This window comes from Anopheles coluzzii, chromosome 3 (assembly GCF_943734685.1).
Source record: "Anopheles coluzzii chromosome 3, AcolN3, whole genome shotgun sequence".
Lineage (NCBI taxonomy): Eukaryota > Metazoa > Arthropoda > Insecta > Diptera > Culicidae > Anopheles > Anopheles coluzzii.
Window position 1 is genome coordinate 21420485 of NC_064671.1, and position 26688 is coordinate 21447172.

General features: G+C 46.8%; 1 protein-coding gene across 9 annotated transcripts in view; it reads right to left on the reverse strand.

The window, feature by feature from the left end:
• Window positions 1-26688, reverse strand: part of LOC120959963 (hormone receptor 4) — a 242411-nt gene that overhangs the window by 207972 nt on the left and 7751 nt on the right. For 4 of the 9 annotated variants that reach the window (XM_040383781.2, XM_040383774.2, XM_049609104.1 and 1 more), the window contains exon 2: window positions 4094-5534. In XM_040383781.2, coding sequence (XP_040239715.2) covers window positions 4094-4711 — 618 coding nt within the window. In that variant the 5' untranslated portion in view covers window positions 4712-5534. Of the gene's footprint in view, window positions 1-4093; window positions 5535-10360; window positions 10685-26688 lie in introns of those variants that run through there. The other 5 variants (XM_049609105.1, XM_049609107.1, XM_049609106.1 and 2 more) reach the window with 4 other exon arrangements.

Genomic DNA, 26688 nt, shown 5'->3' on the forward strand with positions numbered 1-26688 from the left:
ACTGCATTACTAAAGAACCTCGGCGGGAGATTTTCCCCAGCCGGAGAAAGGAAGCCGTTGCAAGCAAAATCCTGCAAAACTAGCGCACCACCAACGATGCCCAGTCAGTGCAGATTCAGTCACAACTCGGACGATTTCTTGCGGACGAAACTACGTCCCGAGACATTACCGCGCCTTTTGTGCTAGGACCCGAGGACGGCAAACGGTGTAAGTAACCGACCAAAACCGGTAAGCTTCTTCAGCTGTCTTGCTTCCTACACACTTTGACACTGTACTTGCTGGGGGGCAAATAAATTACACACTTGAGAAATGGAATGAACTTAGAAGATTTATGTACCACCACTGGAAGTAGACGCTATGGAAGTTCGGTCCATATCGAAAACCCCTCACGATGGCCATACACACGCGCTTGGGTTGCTGAAATTGCCGTACATTACCCATTGCCGCGAAGTGTTTGTGATCGTAATTGATTAGAAAAGTTTCCCACTCCCAACCGTGTGTCGGGGAATTGCCGCGCTTGCAACGAGATACTTGGCGACGGGGAGAGAAAGTTGCCGCACCAGAGACAGAGAGACAGAGAGGATCCGGGAGTAGACCCTGGTAGTACATTTCGGAAGCTAGACATCCGTCCGGGGACTTACTTTTCAAGAGCGCAACAGTCGTGTAGGAGGAGAGAGCTGCCGGAGTTAGTCAAACAACAGCAGCAAACGCTTCCGTCTGTTTACGCTTCAGCTTGGCAAATTCAACAAAGTGTCAGCCATCCGTCAGGTTAGACAGTCAACTTTATCTGCCGCATAATAGCGGGCTGTACCTCGGCACAGTTTCAACACCCCGATCGCCGTAATGTCCGATCCCTTCTGCTTTTTTTGCGTACCCTTCACCCCTACGCGCCACTCTCCCATGACACACGGTTTTTGCGTGTCTGTCGCGTTACAGACAGACGGACGAGGCAAGACCACCGACGGGAGCGACTTTCGGGGAGGTGGCAATGTGATATCAGGAGAAAGTCTCACGACATGATTGCGCGACGCCACCGCACCAGAATGGTGAGTGACAGCGGTTAGCTGGCGGACATTGCCGGGCGAACAGATTAAAGCAGCCAACTAGTGAGAGATTAATAAGTGAGTACAGTTTGAAAGTTTTGTACCGTCGCGCCACCGTCTACGTCCTATTTTCCTTCCCCGAATCGCACGATTCTTGAAAAAAGGAACGTCCATTGGCAGCGGGGACGACCGTGCGCCAGAAGCAACAGAAAGATGGGAAATCTTGCACGAACGATCGCAACTTTGAAGTCATCCGTACGGATTAGAACGTTATGAATATAAATAACCAGATGATGATAATGATGATGACGCAGTAGAAGGAAAACTACCCAACCTCCTGCCAACACAAACTCTGTTTCTCCCGGTCGAGATGGCCCCATCGCTAAAACCCATAAATACCCCCGCCGTTAGCGCGAGATAAGGAAAATGATGTCAATATTTTGCCAATTTGGCTCTCTATCCGGAACCAACGACATCACCGTGCGCCCTGTGCTTGTGCAATATCTCGTCTGTGTGTAGAAGCGAAACAAGTGACCATCGTCATTATGTGGGATGTGTAAGTTTCTGTTTGTTTTTTCATTTGGATGTCCCGTTTTGAAGTCCACCAAGATAAAACTATTTTCCCCGTATTTATCGTTTTTTTTTTCTTCTTTTGGTGAACATTCTGGCAAACATTGCAACGTCCAAACGAAGCAGAAGATCCTATTCCGATGCGATGGTCTATTTTTAACCTCCGCAAAGCGTCAACATCCTCCCGCGGATTGACCTCCTGCTTCCTCTTCCTCGTTTTGTCCGCCTCCACAGCTATCCAAACTAATCAGCCAACAAGTCAATCGCCAAACGATGGCCAACCATCGCAGCTCGTCCGTGCGATTTGCCAAGACAGATCTCGGCCGGCAAAGAGTAGAATGAGCGGGAAACACTGCACACTGCATAATACATATCTACATGCTGCTGCTGCTGCAGCTCTGCAATGCAAACGACGTACTAGAGAACACTCGCCATACTGGATAAGGGCCGATCCAACCACAAAAAGCCCTGGCAAATCCCGTGCAGTGACCTGGTTTTGCTCCTCCGGCCTGCTATACACCACATCGTAGTGGACGCGAAATGGCCAACTGAAGGGGTAGCACTCGGAGCACTCGACGTGGACGTGCACCAGCAACGACAGCAGCAGCGCATGATGTATGCCAGCTGTTGGCACTTCTTCGGCGTTTGCATCGCGATGCATTTTGCACCGATGGTTGTAACTTCAAAGTAAGGCATCGCGCGGAAACTGACCATTGAAGTGTGTGGCCCGACCATATCTACCTACACCGTGTACCAACTCTCTCAAGGCAAGTCACAAAATCTGATTCGCAAACGTGTGTGTACACTCTGGCGCAGACGGGTTGACTGACGGATTGATTCGAGAGCAACGGAACATCAGCGGAGGTTCCATTTTGTGCCGCATCCTGGTTGTGTGCCATGGGGGTCGCGTTGCGCACATGATGCATCATGGCCGGTAAGATGTAATGAGCGACAGCGCGAGATCAAATACGGATGAATCCACAAACAAACGCTCACAGGGGCACAGATGCGGCTCTGCACAACGATAGGACGTTACAACTGCAACGAAAAAACGGTCCAATTCCGATGCAGCGCTAAAGTCGATCGCAAAAGGGTGCACTTTTGGAAAGTTAGGATCGGCCAGGGAAACTCCGACTGCCAGATGGCCTATTCCGAGAACGCCCTATCGACCAACACAGCTCTTCATGTCGGTTCCGGAAGGGGCTCAGATCAGGGATTCAGTAAACAGCACTTTGCACACAGTGCTGCAACACACAGTGTGATTCGGGATGCTTTCAACAGAGCTAAGGATGCGACGTGCAAAACATTCCGGGAATAAAAACCGACGCACAAGCAGTTCAACGGGATATTCAGCCCCCCGGAAGGACATGAATTGGATAAACAATTCTGCACGTCCTGCTTGCGCTTTTACATTCCTCGCTTTTTGTTTGGGGGCCAAAAACACAAAACAAAACAACGAAGGCACCATAAGCTGCTACGTTGAGTGCAGTTTTTTTCTGCACTGTCCCATGCCCGCAGCAAACATGATGTATGGTGTCATTTGGGGTGGGCACCTAGGCAGCACGTGGCATACGAACACGATCCATCGTCGGCTATGACAAGTTGAATGTGGGGTTTCGCATCGTTTCGATTTTTGCACTTTTCTCCTCTAAACACTCTCACTCAACCCGCGTGAACTCCATGCAGCAACGAAAAATTTCGCTAAACGAACTTTTACCCCCGTCGTCCTGTACTGCTAGAGGTTGAGCGCAAAAATGAACTAAAAATGACAAAATCCCTTTTGCTGGTGTGCTCGTTCGGGAGAGCATATACTTTTTGTCACCATGTTCTTTCATGTAAATGATTTGCCGGCACGGAACTGGCAGTTTATTTGCCGTCGTCGTGCCAGCTAGATCGCTATTCTCTCGCGCTTCTTGGTGCGGCAGCCCTAGAATGCCGAACGCTTGTGCTCGGTTTTGGGAGCCAATTTTCATCAATCACTGTACTACCAGCCAACAAATCGGTGTACGTATGTGCCTTCCATTTTCCGAATCCCTTATGTGTGTTTTGTGTGTCCAAATGGAAACGTCGGGCAAAAAGACGCCATACTGCAACACTGTTCAAATCGGGGGGTTTCTGACATTCTGAATGAATGCCTAAAGGTATTGGAAATGCGACAAAAATGTCAATCGTGTCACACAAGTAAAAGCGTTCTGAAGAAGGAAAAATTGGTTCCTTCAGTAGATTCGTATCGCAATTTGGCACCACACATTGCGCATGTTGTACATTCTCTCCCCGACGTTATTTTGAAATGACGTTTGTAAAACCGTATTCATCAGCGTTTGAAACCTTTTGAAATGATTGAATGCCTCCATCCTAAATCCAAGATTAGCTAACCATGAGGAACCATGTAAAAGAAATCTATTTCCCAAAATAAAAATCAGGACAACTTCCAAACAACCCCAGACAGGTTCCTACAAAACAAAGTAAAAACTACTAACCTTAATTGAAAGACACGTCCATATCCGCTTCGGAAGATCTGGATACATGTGGCCGGCACTGAATACGTCGTCATCCTCGTAGTCGTCATCTTCGTCACTGTTGCCGCTGCCGCTGTTGCCACTGTGATTCCCATCGCCACCGTTCGCTGCGACGACCACCGGAAGGGCACTTGCTTCGCCACCGTCCTTTCTTTGCTCATCCTTGGAGGATGATGCTTCAACGCCTCCGCCACCACCGCCATCTACACCACCACCACCACCGCCGCCACCGTCCATCATTTCCGAATCATTCGTTACGTGCGGTGAAGCGGCACCATCTGGCTGACTGCCGGCCCCGACGACCACCTCCTCGTCATCCTCTGTGCAGACAATCTCCACATTGCACTCTACGATCGGGAGCTGCTGCTGTTCCATCAGCTCGTGCTCGGGCACTTGCTGTTGCTGCTGGTGCAGGTCCTGGCCGTTTGCTGGCGAATGGCGATGGCGCCCATTCGATTGACCGCCATGATGATGCTGCTCCGCGCGAAAGGTGACCGTCGCATCGGGCAGATCGCACTCCCGAACCGTCGTCAGGCACAGTCGGCACAGGCTGTGGAACTTTGCCGGTACGTTCGACATATTTGTGGATATGAATAGGGGCTGTTAAAGGCGGGTATTTATATTTTTACAATGAAGGATGGGTTTGCCGGAACCCGGAATCCTACGAGCCGAAAGCTGTTCTGCTTCCGTTGCTTTGCGTTCGGGCAATTCTTTAGGACACTACTACAATGCGCTTGGCCCGTCTAGGGTAATGCTGCGGTTGCTGGTGCTGGAGCCGCGCTCGGTACCGACTGCGGATGTTAACCTTGCACCCTCGGGACACATATATATGCGTGGATTTGCCTGTATCCTTTTTGCGGCTTACTTCCGCAAGCTCACTCACTCGCTTTCTTACAGGCTTTACCACCACAAGCCTTTTCGCACATAAGACAACTACACTTGCACTTGGCTTTTGCTTCTGATTCGCTTTTTCTTTGTTGCGTAAACTGAATTCAAAACATTATCACGCACCGCCCAATTGTTGGGGTGATAGGGCGGCTGGCGGTAAATATACAAAATGCAAACAACGGAAGAAGTAAAAGAACGCAAACACACGCACACACTAAAACACACACGAACTTGCACTAACAAATACGTGCGCGAGCGCGCACACACACGTAACACTAACAGAACCGAAGGGACATTCACAGCGTACGTCGCTGTTGAACGGAAACATTTGCAGAAGGAAGAAGAACAAAAACTGAAACACTCTCGCTTCGTCTAGCGCACGCACTCAACACTCTGTTTTGCACCGCATTGGCATGCCTGCGTACGTTGTCGGTATCGTTTGGGTGTAGTAGATCTATGCTAGTGAGTGAGAGTGGGGTGAGCTCGTGAGTATGTTGAATTCTAGTATTTTTTGCTGTAAAATATAGAAACAAAGCGTTGTATGCACCGAGATAAGTGGTAAAGAAGGGAAAAATGCAAAAAAAAAACAACAAACAAATACGGTTTGTTTTCATAGCCCATATACAAGGCCCATGTAAGATGAAGTGGTTGTGTGTGGGTGTATGAGTATGTTTAGAGTGAAGTTTGATGTAAATGTCAGTGATAATAATCGGATAGATTGCCGACAGCAGCGCTGGCTGGCTGGTACTACAGCTGGCCAACATAAACAGACGCACAAGCACACACACACGCCGCATTTTACTCTCTCCCACTCTTGCTTCCCGCGCACACTGTAACCCCTTTTTTATCGGTTAATGAACGCGTAAACATTTCACCCGAAGGCAATAAACCATTTCGACAGCGAACCGGCACATCCTAGACAAGGATTTTATCATCCCCATACATACACACACACACACATACACTCACACACACACTGTGATCAATGTTGCCTGGAGGCAATCATTTCTAGCACACTTTGGCACATCTTTTGCACATCGCAGACCCTTAACAACAACAATAAACACACACTCGGCACATATACACACACACTCTGTTTTATCCTGGGTGGCTTTTAGTCGATCTACACACCACATTCTGCTTTGCGATACCTTATCTCATGTGAATTGGTGTCCGTTTGTGTGTGTGTCTGTTTGTCTGTGCGTTTATGTGGTGTAAAAGTAAAGTGACTGTACAATCGACACGGATTTAATTAAATTTGCTACAACATCTCTCTCGTAAAGCGGCAGCCCCACCTCCCAACGCCATTAGGGGATCGTGAAAGTGAGTGTTGTTTAATTGTGGCCGGACCGGAGGAAATTGAACCACACGGGAGCGGGAGGGAAAGCAGCCCGGGGCGTAAGTAAGACGCATTTGCTGTGCCAATACGTTCTGATGAGGTTTGCTGCACTGGGAGAGGCTGGCAGGAAGGAAGAGCGCTGTGTGTTTATCAAAATTTAATTCATCGAGTGCGCTTTGTTGATTGAGCTGCTCCACCACCATGATTGAGGGCATATCTATCTGTAGGCGTATGGATGAGCGATCTGGAAGGAGAAAGAGATAGATAAAGCGGATTAGTTTCTTATTGCGTCGAACATCCATCACGAGATATTTTAATTAGATTGGGAAATTAAAGAATGTTGTGGCGCATTCCGATGAAAACGATTATGTGCATAGGTTTTTTTTTGGGAACGGAAACAAAATGGTACAGGACAACAACAGGACATCTCATTTCCAACTTGGACAGAAGAATGTTTTATCGGCTGTTTATAGAACTTAATTACTTCTTCTAATGTAACAAATGACAAGAATATCTAAAAATGTCTTCAATCTGAATAAATGTTATCATTTTCAAAAATGTGTCTCTCACATATTAGACATAAATGATTATAAAAGAATTACTGTTACATAGCATTTGATACTTCACATCATTCTGGCGTACAACAGCATTGTGTTAATCAAAACTTCTTCCAAAAGTTCTTTCACAAATTAATGGAACGTTTCATGCAGCATTTTGTTTTCTCTCCCGAAGGAAATGGAACATGAGGTAAATATAATTTTAATTCATAACATGCTACACTCGACAGTATCCTCCCACTCTCCTTGTCCCATATTCATTTCCTCACTATCACTCGGACCACAAATCGTACCGCATTCCGTGACAAAAGCTGTAGATGTGTAGGACCGCCGTGCGAGTACGTGCGTTTATTTTATTGTTATTACGTTTTTCGCCTCAGTGTGCGCTCCTCCGCTTGGCTGGTTCTCCATTTTACCCAAAACCCTCCAGTATATCCTAACCATTACCGGCACACCATCAACAACATACCCGGAGCACATACCCACACACACACACACACGCCACCGGTGAGAAGTAATCGGCGGCCCCCACACCACCGAAAGCAGCATTTAAAAATCCAATCCAATGACTTGCGCGCGAGCCGTCTCACGGTACATTTAGAGGTTGTTCTCGTCGTCGTCGGCCTTTACCGAGCTTCTTTTGCATTCCTTCCTTCTTGAAGTCGCTGCCGTCGACCAAATACACCTCCCGTAACCGTCAGCGCCGTTCCATCGGACCCGGCAGCAGTGTATGTGTGTGTGTGTGCAAGGGTGTGTTTTTTCTCCTCCTACACCCCCATCCCAATTCACCCCCAAACATCCGCACGACTCATTTGTTGTTAGCTTAAGGCTTAAAGCGATGTACGATGGTTATGAGAACGTCGCACCGCCCGAGTGGTGCTTATCCTCTCGTTCATCGTTCGGTTGTGTGTCGCCCTGCAGCCACTCACTGCACCCTTTCTCTTGCCCCCTCTCAAAACCTGAAACCCTTTCCCTCTAAGCGTGTCAGTAGTGTGGCGGGGAGATTGCGAGGTTCGATCCAAAACACGCCGTCTGTTCGAGAGCGCGATCCTGAGGTTCGCCACAAAACAGTTTGAAGGCTCCAACGAACGGAGCCAAAACCAAAAAAAAAAAAAACAAGGCAACCATTTCCCTTTTGCCTCATAAAGGACGCGGAAACGGCGACAACCACACGACTTTGCAAAAGAACCACACCAGCCCAAATGGCATAAAGCGGCAACAACAGGCAACAAAACAAAAAAATGCACGAAAACCTTCCAAAACCTTGTATCAGGCTAGTATATAGCTTTTGTTGCGGAACAGTTGGCATCCGTCGCGCGATTATGGATCTTTTTCTGTTTTCTTTTTTTGTTCCAACCACTTCCACCACCTCTCCGCTGCGCTTCACCGAGAAAGAAAACCCGACTCCTTAACAGATGACGTTCGCATTCGCATGAGGGAGGGGAAAAACGGAAAACGCGCAAATAATAAGAAAACGACGGCGGCATCCAAATCCCCCCACCAGTACATACATCCAACAGCAGCAGCAACAACAACAACAAGACAGCGAAATATGTTTCGATACAATGTCATTCATTAATTCTTCCGCCACAGCCGGCACCAAACGAGGAAGACGATCCTAATCGGGGGGAAGGAAGTCATCAATACGACAACTTCTGATTCAGTGTTATAATTTGTTGGCCTAAAATGAGAGTTGAACACACCTCCTTCTACTATGCTAGCATAATGTGGCGACAATAGTGGCTCGTTTATTGCTCCTGCCTATGTCCTCCGGGACACGTGGTGTTCTTATCAACAGGAGGCATCGATTAGCCTACATCTTAGGACTTTACGAGTCTTATTACAAATGCCATCACCATGATATATTGTTTCATCCAAGATATAAACATATTTATTCAGTTCAATACGTTTACATCTAAATCGTTAAAAACGAGACAGTATGAACTATGTAGTGGGAGCCAGAATTAAAAGCAACTGGTAACTATAAAATAAAAGCATTCCTTAAAGACTCAAAACTTGATGATTGTAGGGACATATTTCTTTAAATGCTTTTGAAACTATTCCTTTAAAACTGTAGACGTAGTATCATGATGAATGTGCTAATTGCTCCAATAAAACCTTTTATCCCCAGTAGCACAAATACTTCCAGCACAGTTTATGTGCCACAAAAATACCGTCCACCTAAATGGTAGTTTTTGCTGTTGTTGTTGTTGCAAAACATAACACACACACACACACACTCACTCACACAAACGCTATCGTCCTTGAAAGCAAAGGCCCAAAAGAGGGAGAAAAAAGTAGACAGCAGAACATAAAAACCATTCTTATCATCTGATCACACATCGATGCCAGGCCAGGCCAGCAGGCACGGCAGCATGAGCGCCTTGCACGGAGATAGACCCTTTTTTATTTTGGGATTCTACTATTCCAGGTAGGATATAGAGGCAACGACAGCGGCAGCAACCGAACCGAAAAGTAGGAAAGAAGGTGAACTAATTCCCCCCGCTTAATACCCAAGACCTTTGAAATACTTTGACAAGGCTATGCCCGGGGAACGAAGCAGTTCTTCCCTTCTCTCTCTCTTTCTTCTCGTTCTCGTTGCCCGTTTTCTCACCTCCTCCGTTCGGTGTTTTTTGTTCCATTATCATCTCTTATTCACTGCACTGTTCTGTGTTGTTCTTGGTTTCCGCTTTACATTTTCCACCAGGATTCCGATACCAGACAGATTTCTCGGCTCTAAAGTTCCTCCTCACAGCGACGACGTGTGCTGGTGGAAGTGGCTATGTGCGGAGCTGCCCCCTCTTACTGTTATCGTACGGGGCTTTTGTGTCTCTAAAACACAGTGACACGGGCAACCGTGCACATGCACAGTGATGGCTGAATGCATGCCCACACACACACACACACACAACGCCATTATCGTGCTCTATAAATAGGGATATACGATACTCACACAGTGCGGTACAATAGAAGAAAAAACAATGGCCGCCTTCCTCGGCACACCGGGCACGTTTTATGACTTCCGAGGCATAGCAGCAACCAAAAGCGGCAGCTCGCGGTTCGATTTCAAACAATTCGATCGCGACCACTTTTCCAACTACCGAGAGAGAGATAGAAAGAGATACTACTTTCGGTACGTCGTTACACGATGTGATAATTAAACTCTCGCAATTAAACGTAATTCACTTGGAATGATTAGAAGGGGGCACTACAGGGCTGATGATAACAGCATCAGCAGTGACATTCCGTTACGTAGCTCGTTGCACACGCCATATTGAACGTTGAACGGTGTGTTACACAAACATTTATATCGTGCACCAATCACCGCGCGCGCACACACGCCACACAAAAGATAAAATCAATCACACTCACGTCACGGGTGCGCACGATCGCCAATGTTAGCGACATCAACACACAACACAAAACTCCCCCACATTTATTTACCTCGAATTAGCATCACACTGTATAGCACCTTTTGCATACACAAAACACCCTCTTTTGTTGCAGAGCTGAAGCTGATAATGTTTTACCGAAGCGCTTCAGCGATGGCAGCCCCCGAACGCACAAAATAACAATAAAACAATAGAACGCACCAGCACGGCTGCGAAGGGTGATCTCTGTCGTACAGATCGATAGAGAGAGAGAGAGAGAGAGAGGGAGGAAGATATACAGAACGAGAGCGCACTCTGAACGCGCAAGAACACGGGGTAAAGGTACAAACAACACCAACACCACCGGGCGACCGGTTTCGACAAACTGAACCGTGCACGCCGCGCGCCATATCACCGAGAGGGTGGTTTTTGTTGTCTTCCCTTCCCTCGGCACGGAAAATGCGTGCTCACACAACCACTACCATGACCAACCACACACACACATACACCGATGTGCGAGAGCTCGCTCTCTACGCTCTCTGATATCGCGCCCCGCTTGCTGTTGAGGTATATATCTAGCTTACCAACACACACCGGGAGGGGTTGGAGGGTACAGTGATATCACAAATCCAAAAGGAACGTGCTGAGAAAAACTCAAGACAATCGAGAGAGTGAGAGATCAAGGTGGAATCGAGAGAAAGAACAGGCCCGCGCGCGCACACACAGACACAAGACTTAAGGGATGATTGTGCGCGTTGGAAGGAGCGGTCCGATGATCTTCTCGCTCTCGCTTCCCGCTCCTTCGCGCACGAGATCGGTACCTTTAAGCTGGGGCGCACATGGCCTGGCAACCCCTGGACTGGCGCACAGCAGCGCCGAATGCCGCCATCATCCGTCATCCGTCATCCGTCGTTCGTCAGGCCCTCTCTGCTGCCAGGACGGGTGTTGGTGATCGCCTCCCTGCTGCTGCAGGGCTTGTGCAGGGCGCGCTTAATCTACTGCCACCACATACACACACGCTTTTACGCTTCGATCTCCAATCCCCTCCCCTTGCTGCCCCTTGGTTGTGCGTTGCTTCATGCGGTTAGAGGCTGCTGCGCTCTGGGTCCGCGCTAAAAATAATATCCCAACAGCGGCGCGCGCTACGATCGTTATCGGTCGGTGCAGTAGTACGCAGCATGCTCGCGAGAAAGGTTGGATATGATACGTGAAGACCAGAAAAAAACAACAACAACAACCCACACACACACACCAGAGACGGTCCTCCTTCGCCGATCGTTGAGTGCGTCTTTGTGTTACGCTCTCACTTTCCGCATGCCATGGAGAGGGTTTTTTTAAGTTAAAACGCTAAAAAAGGGAGCAGTTCAAACAAGACGCAAAGGGAAAGCCTTATCGGATGACGGTGGCGGAGGAGGGGGATATGCAAGGGCAGTAAAAATAAACTACAAAAAAGCCCCCATCCGTGGGTAAAAGAACGTCTGTAGCACCATTGTGCTTGCACCAGTACTGTTTACAAAACAACCCATCTGTTAAAACGAGCGCGAGATGTTGCATCTCTCTAAACTATCTATTCTCTCTCCCTCACACACACACACACACACACACACACACACACACACACACACACACCAAGATACAAGAGCGATCAGTGTACGGAACATTCTGCTGCACCCATGCCTTAATGCATGCATATCCACGAACTCGGTACTGCAACTGCTCGATATGCAACCGTGTCGTTGTCTCGAGTGCGCCGCTACTTAACCTCATAAAGTAAAACGTCGAATCACCAACACAAGCATCCCAGCGCGCCCGCGCTGGGAGAGCCAAAACAGAAGACATCAATTGATAAAACCGGGTGAAACTCCTTTCCCCCCTCGGGGCTCCGAGGTGATCTCACGTAAATAAAAGAGGAACTGCTAAAAAAACTGCAATCCTGCACTCTAACACATATACACCGATGTCTGTATCTGGTGCTACGCTAAGGGGTTCTGGGGTGGTGCATCAAGCAGGGCCGACGGCTACACTCCTACTCACACACGCCTACGCACCGAGCCGCAGTTGCAGTTGCACGAAAGAGGCACAACGGCGACGAAGAATAAGGCTAATAATAACAGCAGCAGCAGCAGCAGCAGGAGCATTGCAACGAGCACGGAGCAATTGGTAGCTGCTGCGCTGCGCTGCAGTCGATGCAGTGCACGATGCAGTAAAGCGCACCGCACCGAAGAAGGAAGTTGAGAAAACGAACGAAACGAAAGAAATAATAAAACAAAACTCGGCCGCTCTCTCTCTCTCACACACTGGATGCTCTTGGAAGAGGAAAATCTCGACTGTGTAGGGAATTCGTTACTTGCCTTCAACACTGGATGTATATTTTTCCCTTCCGCTACCCGAAAGCTCTACTGGGTATGTGGTCCAGAAGGTGAAAAGAAACATGCATAACCCATATCACTGCAATAGACCACCGACCTATACAATCCTACACTCCTTTAAATGAAAGCAACATCAAAAGGACTTTAATTTTAAGCACGCCAACCACACCACGGTGGTTTCAGCAATCTTGATTACATCAAGAAGATCCAAAAAAACCGTTCCCGAACCCAAATCAGAACTTGCATGTCTTCAAAGACTTGCCGGACCATTAAATCGGACAGGAAGAAAGGCTCACCGATGAAAGACGAATGTTGCAAAAGAGGGGGGGGGGCAATAAACAGAAGAACCAAATGAATGCGAAGTGTCTTCTGAATGGAGAGCGGACCACACAACCGTACGTCGCACGGCGACGATGGACGATAGCAAAAGGGGTCATAGACACGGCAGAGGACGTTCTTCGTATCATACGTTAGGCGGGCAGAGGGTATGCCAAAGAGAACAAAACAGCAACAACAAGGCAAACTAAACGACAGATTCCAGATGCAACTCTTCACATCCTTTGCACAACAAACATGTACACACAGCCAAGAGCAGACCTCTGGTGTGTCTGCTGGATGTGTTCGTGTGTATGTGGATGTTTCGCCAACTAAACCCTTAAAAAAAACGGAGTCTAGTGTCTAGCGGGCCTTTCAACGTCACAGCCCCATTAAACTGTCGCTATCGTTGTAGCGCGTTGCAGATGAGTGACCTTACCACCCCTCCAGGGTCGGGGTGAAGGGTGAGCAGTGCGCCTTACTTCAAGGTTGGCTCACACAGATTTATATGGCACGATAAGATCAAACGATGAGTTGTATGTCATGTTGATAAATGGAGGTTGAGCGATTTAATCGTGACGATTGTAACCAGAAGCAGCTGCTCAGGCAAACACTCCATAAGGTTCACGTCGTTCACCCGGAATATGTTTTTGGGTTTCAGAGTGCAATAAACACCGAACGAATATTGTGACAAGTTTAATGAGACACTATTACTGGTCGCTCTTATCAACATATCGCAATATTCCTTTTAATCAAAATTTCGTAAACAATACCAAAAAAAAAAACAATAACAGCATCAACTGAAGTCAGTCATAGCGGTACTTAATTTATTCAAACTTCAGCAAGACCAACAAAGTCTCGGACGTAATTGCCAATCGATAAATGGGATCAGCCTCACTGCTTCACATCACGGTGTGACTTTTCACAGCTTATCCCGGCGGGTCGTCTCCCCCGTGGAGACGAGTTGGTCAACTCCAAAAACCGACAGCAGTAATAAAGAAACTCCCCACCGCCCCCAAGCAACAACACCAATCCCGTCTTCGGAACCAACTCTATACTCGTCGGTATGGTCGGGGTCACAACGCGCAGCGTGTTTCGCGTCCCGAGCAAGAGAACCCGTCGTGGCCAAATACGCTCGGGACAGGTAAGTGACTTTGCGCTCGGAAGACCTTCGGACGTCTTTTGCAATCATGCGCCATTCCTTCTCACCATGTCCTGCCACACTTGCGTGCGTCTGTGTGTCTGTGTATCTCCGAGAACTCAGGGACCAGTATCTCCTCCCACACGGCTGTTGAATACGACGGCACACCATCGGGAGACCGAAGACCTCCCGTTCCGGAATACATACGCTTCGGCACCATGTCTCGCCCATACATGGGAAGAACGGGAGGCTGGCTACATTATCAGTTCAGCCAGAGTCAAAAACACTGTACAAAACTTCATGTAAATCAGACGAGCAGCCGACATCAGCAACTCCCGGGAGTTGGCCTGGAAGTCACACACTAATGAATGTGACTTGGATTCCTTCCTGCTGGTGTAAGCTTTGTACCATCATTTGGTTCTTTTGGCTGCTGAGCCGTGCCCGAACCGACGTCTTGTGCAGCAAACATTCCCCGTTGGAATTAATGTTATGCTGCTGTTGCTCGCTGCCAAATCGGTCGCGTCCCTCGGCTATGTCACTGCGATACCAGGAAACCCTTCCACAGTCCTTCCGTCCGATAAAACTTACTACACAAAAGAAATCAGGAATAGAAATTGTTGTACTCCACGAGTAGATAACTCCAGAAACCCCATTCCCATTCCTTACCGACGAAGGTGATCAGAACCGGAGATGCTACAACAAACAAAGGCAAACGACACAACTTGACCAGCAAAAAAACTTGTACTTCTCCCTGTTTGACATCTGCTTTCCCAATTTTCTTAACCTTCAGCCAAGGGTAACAGAAGGGGAAAACAACTTTACACAGTACGTAGCAACCAAGAGGCTTGCACACCAATACTGCTATTACCAAGTCCTCTCTCTCTGTCTGTCTCTGTCTGTCTCTCTCTCTCTGTTTATTTCGCTCTCTCTGTCTTTCTCTCTCTCTCTCTAATTCTTTTTCTTCCTCTCCCACTGTAAAGTACCGTAATGTTGTTGAATGATTTTTCGTTCATTCCAACACTCCTCCTCCCGGTTATTGCTGTTGGTGCGAAAAGCTCCTGATAGATCCTGCCAAACCAGCCAAAAATAGAGCCTTCCGAATCTTACTTTCTCGTTCCTCCCCAGGCGATACCACACTCCATCGCCACATCTCTTTGTGCAGCAATTTCTGCTCAGGAAACTTCACTGTAGTACCACAACCACAGGCACATACATACATCGTCGTTTCCGTACAATAGAAGACAGGACCTTCTTCCGTGCCACAGTATTCGGTTTAATCCCTGGGTACCTTCCAGTATCGTATGCCATTTGTCTTACCGGAGCTGTACACAGGTATAATATTTACCGCTTCTCCTTTTGCCAGCTTACACACACACACACAAGCCTTGCAGAGGGCAGGCAGAACTGCTGGGACAAAGCCTATCCGATGTAGATGGATTGGCAGTACTGAAGGGCTGAAATAATGGAAAGCAAAATAATCTAACCACCAGCAGCAGCAGCAGCAGCAAGCAGCACCAGGAGCATCTTCCACGTGGTCACACTCCCAACCTTTTTACTCTCAACGTCGCTCTTAGGTTCAGAAATCTTATTTACTTCTCCTGCACCTTCCTTGCCTGCAGCTCCTTCATTGTTCTGTGGTGGTTTGTTGGGTGTGCGCCTGACAAACGCCGTTTATTGATATTGCTATCGGAACGAATTGAAACCGTTCACCGCAAGACTTAAACAAGACATCCCGAATGCCCGCACTGGGTAGTGAGCGCCCCTGCCACACATCGAGAGATGGTTGCGATGGGTAAATGGATCTTTATTGGATCGTCTCCCGGAAGGTGCAGCAGCGGCGCACAGAAGAAGAGCATGAATTAGGTTAAAAACAACCCAATGTCGGTGGAGGTATAGTCTGTTTTTTGCTTCTCTAGACAATAGTGGCAAATTCGTTCAATGTATTTAGACGCAAAAAGCCCCACACGGAGCAGCACGGGCGGCTTAGGGAGTGAGAAGCGTACAGCCATTAAGATTTAGGATGTCAAGAATTGAGCCCACCGTCCGATTGCCTTTTGCTGGGCTTACATTACGCTTTCATGTGGACCTTTTGTTTTGTTTTTCTAGGATCAATATCCAAACCGGAAACCTTAAAACGACACGTCCACTCATCCGACTAGGAGCTACGAGGCTCCATAACCTCCGGAGACACATTACCTCAGTGTTTATGCCCAAGCTTCCGGGCAAAACGAACGCCTTCCTACTAGGCACGGGTCTTCTAAACAGCAATATCCCACACCATTAATTTCCAAACGGGATGGAGAGGAGAAGTGTGGGCTGCCCAATTCGCAAAAAAAACGCGCCCCAGTTACACCATTAAAACAAATGGGCCCTCTTAGTGGCGCACTCTCCATTGAAAAGCTCGAATCAGATATCAACCCATTTAGTCGATACGCAAACACAACAAAAACCGGAACGGCACGACCAGTGTGTAGCACAAAAACATTAGCCTATCTTTGTGCGGGTGTCCAAAATCAACATTGCAAAATGCGAACAAAACACACCCAGAGTGTTGCAATCATTCAAGACAGCCTCCAACTCCTTTACCGCACACCGAAATTGCTCAAAAAGAGACAAACAAGGTTCTACCCCGGGAGAGGAAACTTTGCCGACCATCCAGAGTTCACCGCTCCCCCCAAAATCGAAGGATAATTTTAAATGGGCCGAAGACTCTTCCTGGAGCAGCGGGTGACAGAGCTCATTAAATTTTCACGATAAAGACGGCACTTTACTTGCGCCCAAATGCGTACAGGGGAAAACCGTCGTTATGTGGGGGTGCGTGTGTTTCTTGTGACCGGTTTGGGCTCCATTCTTAAAGTTGCTTTCGTTCGTTTTTGGCTCGGTAGGTTTCCCCCCACATGACGACCACAGAATCGACTGGAGTTTGGTGCGCAAACGATGTGCAGCGGTCGATGTTCGTTTTCCGACTTGGGCGAGAATAGTTCCGATTCAATGTTGCGCAAAAAGAAGGTTAGGTAGATGGCTGGAAAGAAATGCGCTCACCCAAAGCGAGTTGGGGCAGCAATTTTATCATCAACCCCGTAGCGTACGTGTGGCCGTACGTTCCTCGCAGAGCGATCGTGCAGGTCCCTTTGCTCCACACGAAAGGATCTGCATGCGCTTGGGAGAGAGCGCGCGCCTCATCGACTCCGGAAAAAAGATAGTGCAAGAAGCCGGCTAAAATGGCCTTTCGCACATATACACACATACACCCTAGTACAATGTACCACAGGGCACACTTACATCGTGTAACCCGCTCACAACACCTTCACAGCCTTCCACCACCTTTCCCTAAAAAGCCTCAAACGACCGAACATAGAAGTAACAAGGTTTATCATTTTACCCAAAGTCTCATGCAGCTTTCAGAGGCGGTGCCGAAAGGGGCTGAACCGGGAGGCACGGTATAGCGCGATGGCGCAACGTTTCCAACGGCTTCGTTTTTACGATACCATTTCGAAGGCGTGCGCGAGCGCTCGTGAAGCTCGGAAAAGTGTGAAGCCGTGTATTGGGAGAGCACCCAAGAGCAGGGAAAAAAAGGAAATCCTAAAAGCGGCGAGAAAATCCTAAAAGCAAAAAAGGAAAAGCACACACACACATTTTACTTACAAAAGCGCCAACCGTTTTCGGTTTACAGCTGATTTCTTTGCCTTTGTCGGCGGAAGGCGCCTTTTAGCATGCCGGCTGCAACTGACTTCATCACACACACACACGGGTACCCACGGGGAAAGGGGTGACGTCGGTGCGGCACGGTGGGGATTTTGTCGAGCGAAAAACGGGTTTTCCTTGCCCTTGCAGTGAATCGTTCGGAAGCACACTTTTGCATGGAAGTGCGGGATAAGAAAGTCTTCTTCCTGATTCTTTTCACTCCGCAAGCGCACTCTCTCAGTTCGCTGGTTAATACAAGCGCCTGATCCTTCTGCTTAATCTCAATGCAAAAACGGAGGCGAAAACTTTGCCCATGCCCCGATGCTCTCGGTATAACTATCACAATTTTTTCGCGTTTGCATAAATTATTCAAGAGATTACAAAATAATCGAAAGAATGGGTAACGTTGTAGGGATGCGATGGGAGGGAAAACGCAATAGCCCACTTTAAGGTTGCGATTGCAAATTAAACCAATTTTATAATGCTTACTGTGTGTCTCGCCTGGATGGTGATATTAATTATGCACAGGCTAACGTTAATGCTGGAATAAAACATTGTGAATCCGTGCCGTTACGTGCTGGGGAGCAACGCCTTTTTGCGTAGAAAATATAATATTCTAATTGGCTTCAGTCTACATTCTGGTTTCCAAGTACAACACAAACTTTTTAAAGCTGGTGCAATTTCACGCCGCGAATAATAAGAGATTAAATTTTGAAATTAAGTCAACGTTTGTGGACCTTACTTCTCTTATTTAACAGTAAACAGACATAACCTTCAGAAAGAACAGATTTCCACAAACTCGAAGGTAAAGTAGCGCCAGAAATAGATACTTAGGGAGATGGGGTACTGAAGATGTCTACTGAATCAGACAGGCAGAAGAGTAATGGCTTGGTCCTAAGGCCCATTAATTCAGAATACTTCAAAATTACTATTACCAGAGCTATTGAGACTGGTAGGATCTTGACCACAAGTACCCATACCAATAAGTAGTATCAGAACTGACAATGAGTAGATAACTTCACCAGGAAAATGTAGAACCAAAACGAACATAATGACTGAAACTGATATAACATGTAGAACTTGGTCTATCAGGTCCTCCTTTACAAAATTCTGGATTTTAAAATGATCCAGATGAATGGAAAGAATGAAGACATCAATCGCGACGTAGGCAGTGACTTGAATCGATGTTAGAAACAGGTTCGTTCAAAAAGTAGACAATAATAAGCATAAGCCTATCGATCCCGTGGTACATTGGTATTCGCAAGAATTTAAAACATACACGTCATGGCTTTTAGCCCCATATGGACCGTCCCTCCGTAGTAAGGACTGACTATCCGGCTGAGAGGTACTATACAAGTCTCTAAAGCCTGTATAGACCAGAAATGACCGCGAATCGAAGAATAGACATAAGCAAACTTTGAATAGTCAAGAAAAAAAAGTTAGGCATTAATTGTTGTAAGTTAAGCAAGAATAATGATTCGGTCCTAACCATGGATTTGAAAGCGTAGAAAAAAAATAGGAATTAAGAATATGGACGGTGAGCAAGAGAGGAAACAGTAACAGTGATAGAGATAGGGGATCAAGAACCAGAATTGAAAGCGAAATCCAAACCTTAGTATGAAACGGACACATCTAGCAGGAGAAAGAGAAATATAGATATTTACCAAGCGGATGATTACATTTATTCCGAGTCAAATCCAGTACAATAGAAGAACCAGAATTATTTCCTCTACGACTTGTGTTTCTGTCAGATATTAACACATTTACTCCGTTTATAAATAACTCCAAAAGCAGCATCTGAACCGAAACAGTTACCAAAACTGTTCCATCCGAGAATTGTCATGCCTGTCGCATCCGATGAACTGAGTCAATGTAACCAATTATCATTTTTTGAACTACAAAAAACAAGAGCACCTAATAACTCACACAACCACGACGGCTCGGCAAACAAGTTTTGAAATTAAAAATAGTTTATGATGCACATTATGATGCATCAGCGTGTTCCTCGTGACTGAATATTATAGCCACGCTATCACACACCGGCAAACCGGCCAATGAATCACCAGCAAGACACGGACGGACGGACTCTCACACAGTTTTCTGTAGCGTCCATATTAAAAGTTGACCATTTTGCATGTCACACACAACCCACGGCAAGACACGGCAAATGTGCTCGTTTTTCTCTCGCCATCAGTGCTGATAGCATCGGAACCGCTTAAAAATAGCTTTCATAAACACGTCTCGCGCACCACACGTTGCTCTCTCGAGCAGGCCAGAGAGCAATGCCAGCGAAACAGCAAAACTGAAGGCATTGAGGTGATCCCAAAAATGACTCACGCACGCACAGACGCACCACAAAAACATCAAGCAGCACAGCACAGCCATGATATCAGAAAGTGTTTGCCATCCCTTCCCCATCGTGGGTTGATGTGCTCACTGCTCTTTAAACATTAGAGCTCCTCTACACTGGCCGAGTCGCCGTGCAAGTCAACGCCGTCAGCTGCTGCTGCTGCTGCTCTCGTGCTTTGCTCATCTCGCTCACGCGGATTAGGAAAACGTTCCATGTACTGCTGAGCTGTGCGTCATCGGTTATTCGACGTTCATTCTACGCACCTACTTTTATATTGCAACACACCGCAACGGAACTCGATCGAGTCGTTGACGATCGAGTACGCAGCCGAGAGCCGATGATGACGGCGATCGCCAAGCCGTGTGTGAGCGTGAGCGATCTGTTCTCTCTCTCTCTCTCTCTCTCTCTCTCTGTCTTTCTCTCTCTCTCTTTCTCTCGCGTATGGGAAGAAATGTGATTTATCTCTGCCATCATCAATACGCCAGCATCAGGGTCCAGCGGGCAGCGATTCCGATGATGATCGTATGTGTGGTTTGTTTTTTTTTGTCTCCCTCCTGCTCCATACTTCACCCTCTTGCCAACAGCCATCTCCCCCCATATCCCGACACAACATTTAAGCTGGGAAGCAAACAGCAAAAAAGCGAGTAAATCGTGCTTAAAAGCTCACCCTCCACATTCACCTCTCACATCACGCATTCGCTGCTGCGTCCGATAGCATACATGCGCGTTTAAAAATGCTTACACCCCCTGCAAAAGCCCACCGCAGCCCACCCCTTTGCCCGCGTCGATCACAATACGTCGATCTCGTCGTCCGGGCCCCTCAGCCAGAGAGCATTATCACCAACGAAGAGGAAGGAGAAGGGAAAAGAGTAAACGCGAACGAATGCGAGGACGCGTGGGTACGGGGACGGGTGAGGGGAAAGTTCGTCGTTCGAGTGACGGATTATGCCCGCCGCGTTCTTTGCGCCCTTCCGCTTCAATTGTTGTTTCCTCCCGTTCGCCACACTATTTCTTTCTTTCTACACAACCACGCACACAGACAGGAGACACGTAAATCAATGGATATAACCCGTTGGAAGGAGGGGGAGAGGGGGGTGGTGATGCTACAAGGGTGCTCGAATCGAACGTTCACCTACACGTTTCATTTCGAATCGATCGGTAACGAGAATAGCAGCGGCGCAGCACCATCAATTCGATTTGTGATTACATCGGTGCGACGTCGATGATACTTGTGTGTCGACGACTAGCCGTTTATCGATGTACGTGTGTATGTGTGTGTGTTCGTGTATGTTGTCCTATGCGTGCTGCTTCCACGATCGATTTTTTTTAATTTGTAACCCAACTGCGCCACTATCAACACTATCGGTAAAGCAAATCTTTTTCTCTTTACTGTATTGCAAATGAGATTTAATAAGTCAGCAGCTTTTTAAGTTTTTCAATAATGTTTTAAGTACTTTTACAATGTTTCATAAGTGTGAACAGAGAGTAGGAAAGGAATACATTTAATTGCAAAATTGTTGTAGTTTGATCTGATGAAACTAATGTATCATATATTGCCTCAGCATGTGATTTGGATTGTTAGTAGATTTTCCAAACAAATAAAACAAAAAGACAATTTAGTGAAATCTTTACAAAATGGATTTGCTAGCCCATATGTTAGCAGTCGATGTCGCTAACTTTTCACTCTAAGGCATCAACTTTTGTCAATATTCATCAATTTTTGCCTCTAAGGCTCTAAAACGCATCTGTTTTTGTCTGTAAGGCAAAATGTTATTATTCTTGTACAAAGCATGATACATTTAACAAGTATTGAAGCAATTGTTTGACGACTTTTGACGAACACTACAAACATTGTGTGATGTTATTGTTTTTGTTGAAAAAAAAGAAATTTAATAAATTCTCAAAACTTGTTTTACACCTGAAAATACATGTCAATTTTTTCATTGAAATTTAAAAATTAAAAAAAAACATTTGTTGAACATTAAATTCTGCAAATTAAATAATTGATTACTTAAGTCGAATAAATTTGAAACACACAGTTTCAGACAATTTTGTAAATAAAATAATTGACTTGCGGTGCAAACTTGATGCCTTAGGGATAAATGTTGATGCACACTGTCCAAAATTGCTGCCTTAGAGGCAAAAGTAGGCGAATTAGGGCCAACATTTTGCGGCAATGACTGTTTGTTGAAAAACAACACTTAATTTCTTGTTGCGTGACATCTTAAGCAATGTGAAGTAAAGATAGAATATACATTGAACTGGTGTGGAAGTTGTGACGCATAATATTCTCCCGATACAGGCGAGTATTAATTCCAGCAGACAAACGCACACCCATACACCAATAAAAGATCAAATCCCTTAAGCCAACATCACTCCCCAATAACAACAACAGCAACAAAAGTAACAACAACATCCGTAAAAACCATCGCATTGATATCGAGGAGTGGGCTTTGTGTTCACTTTTTTGTTGTTGTTGTTTTGTTTTGTTTATCTCCCAGCGCGAACTTTCGTTTAATCATTCACCCCGTGTAAGCGATTCATTCCCTTCCCCAGCAGTTGCTCCTTTGCTCAACGCTCCCCCTCTCTCGCTGGGGATGGACAGAACGCGCACACATACACTCCTCCCTTCAATGTGTGCGTTCGCGGATCGGGGTTTGGTTAAAGTTTAACAACACAACAACCTCTCTCTCTCTCTCTCTCTCTCTCTCTCTCTACACGGCACCGTTGTTCACGATCGGCATCAAATTCATTCCAGTCACGATCACACACCCGGCAACCATTTTCGAGGTTCGCGTTCGGGAGATCGCGCGCGCGCGCGCACCCGCACACACCAAATGCGCATGATCACATTGTACACACGCCAACCCCCGCCCCATCGTGATCCGTGATCCCTTCCTGCGTTGGCTGGCTGGAAATGTGCGAGAACGAATCACCAACCCCACTCCCCACCGAACAACCAGAGTAGCAGCAGCAGCAGAGTCATGATGCACAGAGTTCAGCCGATAACAAAGAGCAGACGATCGCGGCGCACGGACGAATCCTGAGCGTAGGGAGTTTTCTCTCCAGCAGTGAACGCTCGATATATGCCCGGAGGTGGAAATATGGACGGGGTGGTGGTATACAGACACACATTTCCACAACCCAACTCGGTGAGCGCTGAGGGGTTGGGGATGTTCCTTTTTTGTTCTGGGGTTTGATACTGGCCGCTTACCAGACACAGGATGAGGAAGAGGAGGGCATCGGTAGTGGTGGTGGTTTGTGATTCTGTGTGGTAGAATTATTTTTGGAACAACTCCAACACACGCCAGCCAGCCCGAGCCATGCTTCGCTTCGGTAGGGGATGGAAAATGAAAACAAATCTCTCGAAAAGTAGAGCACCAGAATGGTCCCTGTGTGTGTGTGTGCGTGTTGATGGTTTGTGTGTGCGTTGCTGGGGATGCTTCATTACATTTGGGAGATGTTTTAAAAACAACGCAATCAGGAGAATTCATTCTTTGTTGCGCATCAGACATTTAATTCCTTTTAAAGTATGTTGCGATAGCGAAAGAGATATAAAACTTGTTAAACAAGCTTCATGAAACACTAGAAAGCTGTGGAGACATCCCCAGCATTGCAGGGAAATCCCCGTAACCAGTGAGTCATAGGGTCGTGATGAGGTTCCTTCCATGATTCATCTAATGAGCCGACGAGTGCGGCAAATCGATGAGAACAATTCAAACCCGTTTGTTTTTGTTGTTGAATTTTTCAACATAACCTATGCCCCCCGCTCATGTATAATGTTGCACCACATGTTCCAATATTCATACCGACACAGCCCCACCACCCCCTCCACTCCATCCTCAACGCTTTGTTTAAGCTAAATGCAGCAAATTGTTTAATCAACGCCGATAATATGCTCCCAGTCCCTAATCCGACCCCGGGGGCACGGCACAACGCCGGGGATGGGAACTCCTCCCCGCCACACAATGCTGTCGCAAGCATTGAAAAAAGCAACAAAAAAAACCTCACCCACAACTCGAAAAAAAAAACAGTGCAACGCAACAATTTATTCATTTGCATCGCATGAAAAAAAATGGCACACAACGGCTGGGGAGGGAGAGCGAACAACACAACTCGAAAAGCACAACTACTCCAGACATACAAAACGAAGTCGGCCACCCCAATCGAACAATACAATGGTGGAGGCCCCCGCACGACAATGCATTACCCTTCCCTGGCCCTTCCGTTTGTTTGTTTGTATGTATGTGTGTGTGTCTTTCTATACGATCCAGTGCGTTTGTATGTGTGTAGGTGTGTGTGTGTGTCTGGTGTGTGCCCTTTGATCGTGTCCCGTGAAGCGTGCTGTTCACTCGCCAGGAACGGGTGACGGAAACAAACAAAACATGAAAAGACGGCGCAACTTTTCTCAGACTAGCTGCAAACAAACACAAAAAAACGGTTTGGACGTTGATGACCCCAACAACCCGGTGGTGTGCTGCCTCTAGAAGCGAAAGCACCAACCCCAAGCTCCCCCCAGAGGTTTTGAAAGATGGCATCCAAAGACAAAGAATAAAAGCGTCGCGGAATGGAACGGCGACAAAGATCGACACCCCGAAGCGGAAGCACAGAACGAACGCACCCGAGAGCTGCGTAAGGAAGATAATGCCACTGATACAGAGTGGTGGGTGTTGTGGGTGCGATGTCTATTTTACAAACCGTTTCCGACAACTTCTTCGCATACTTTGGATCTTAGTCGACCCAGGATACGAAATTAAACACAATCCCAATAGGTCGTGTTTACCTATTTTAATCACATCGCTGGCGACCAGCTCTCTCGGGGGGGGGGGAGGGGGAGTGAAGAGAAAAGCGACGTGGTGAAATAATTGCCAAAATGCCCTGCGCCTCAGGTCCAGGTTGCGAGATTAAAGGTCAAGCGCTATTGCAAAGCGTCCGTAGGAGCGCTTTAGAGGGAAAACGAGCGACAAGGAATAAAGGGCAACCAAAGACGCATGATGAAATGAGCGCGCCCAACAAATTGGATTGGGTGAAATCCACTCCATAACGGATGGTGGTGCTGATTTTACGCCCCACCGGACAGGAGTGGTCCTCTCTTAAGCGCTGCCAGGGTTTTTGAAGTAATACATCTTGCGTGTCCTGATGGCTGTCAAAAATTGGACCAGCTTTAACGAGTGCCGGGAAATTGAAACGTGCTGACAGGGAAGCCAATTTATAATAAGCGATTAAAGCACGAGGTAGATGAGTGCAAGTTAGTGATGGGAAAATGAAGTTTTCGTCGGAATCGATTCCAGCTAAATCCAAAGTTTTCTGAAATCGATTCCAGTCCAGAATCAGTTTCGGGAATCGATTCCGGAATCGGCTCCGGAATTGGTTCCAGAATCGGCTCCGGAATCGGAATCGGCTCCAAAATTGGATCCGGAAATAGCTTCAGGATCGAAATAGGCTCCGTAATTGGCTCCGGATTGGTTCTGGAATCAGAATCGGAATCGATTGCGAAACGGAGTCGGGTTTTGCATCTCCATAAAAATATGCGATTGGGTCCAATGATGCTACGTATTGAAAGCCGCAAAGAATCAAAATTTATTTGTAAACGATCCTTTCTCATGGAGATTTCTGGACTAATTTTGCTTCTGAAGCTTCTTATTTCAATTAAAGAACAGATTCTAATTCCCGAGCTAGTTCCATTTCTGGAGACCAAACTGGAGATTCCGATTCTGGAGCCTATTCTGATTCCAGAGCCGATTCCAATCCTGGACTCGATTCTGGAGCCATTTCTGGAGTCAATCCTGATTGCGTAACCGGAGTAATTTGCAAAATCCATGTTGATTCTGATTCCGGAGCCAACTCCGGGATTGGCTCCGGTGTCAACTCTGGAATCAGCCCCTGAGTCAACTCTGGAATCAGCCCCCAAGTCAACTCCGGAATCGGCTCTGGAATCGAATCCGGAATCAGATCCAGAATCGACTCCGGCATCGGAATCGATTCCAGCGTTTGAATCGATTCCAGCATGGGAATCGATTCCAGCATCGGAATCGATTCCAGCATTGGAAACGATTCCAGCATCAGAATCGATTCCAGCATCGAAATCGGCTCCGGAATTGATTCCGAACACGGAATCGGAATCGAGTAGGTCCGATTCCGAGCTCCCACCACTAGTGCAAGTAAACTAAGTGTGAAATGGTTCTTTTTTTCTATTAGAGGTAGTGTGGAAATGAAAATGAATGTCTGGAGCTTTGAATTTTGTTTCAGTAGAAATGTGGTCTAAGCACCAATCGCAAGGCATTTCAATGTTCAACGATTAAACATTCATTTAGGACGAAATTAGACTCTTTCAATGATTTTCAATGCTTTTTTCAGATAATTCTTCCTGTCTATACAATAAAAGTGGAGGAAAATCGGAAATTAAACAGAACATATATTTAAAATGTTGAAATTCAATGAATTCTAGCAAGTTTATCAATAAATATAATCTGAAAAACAAAAAATAAATGTTCATACTCACGCCTCCTCTAATCCCTGCTCTATAAGATTAAGATATCTTC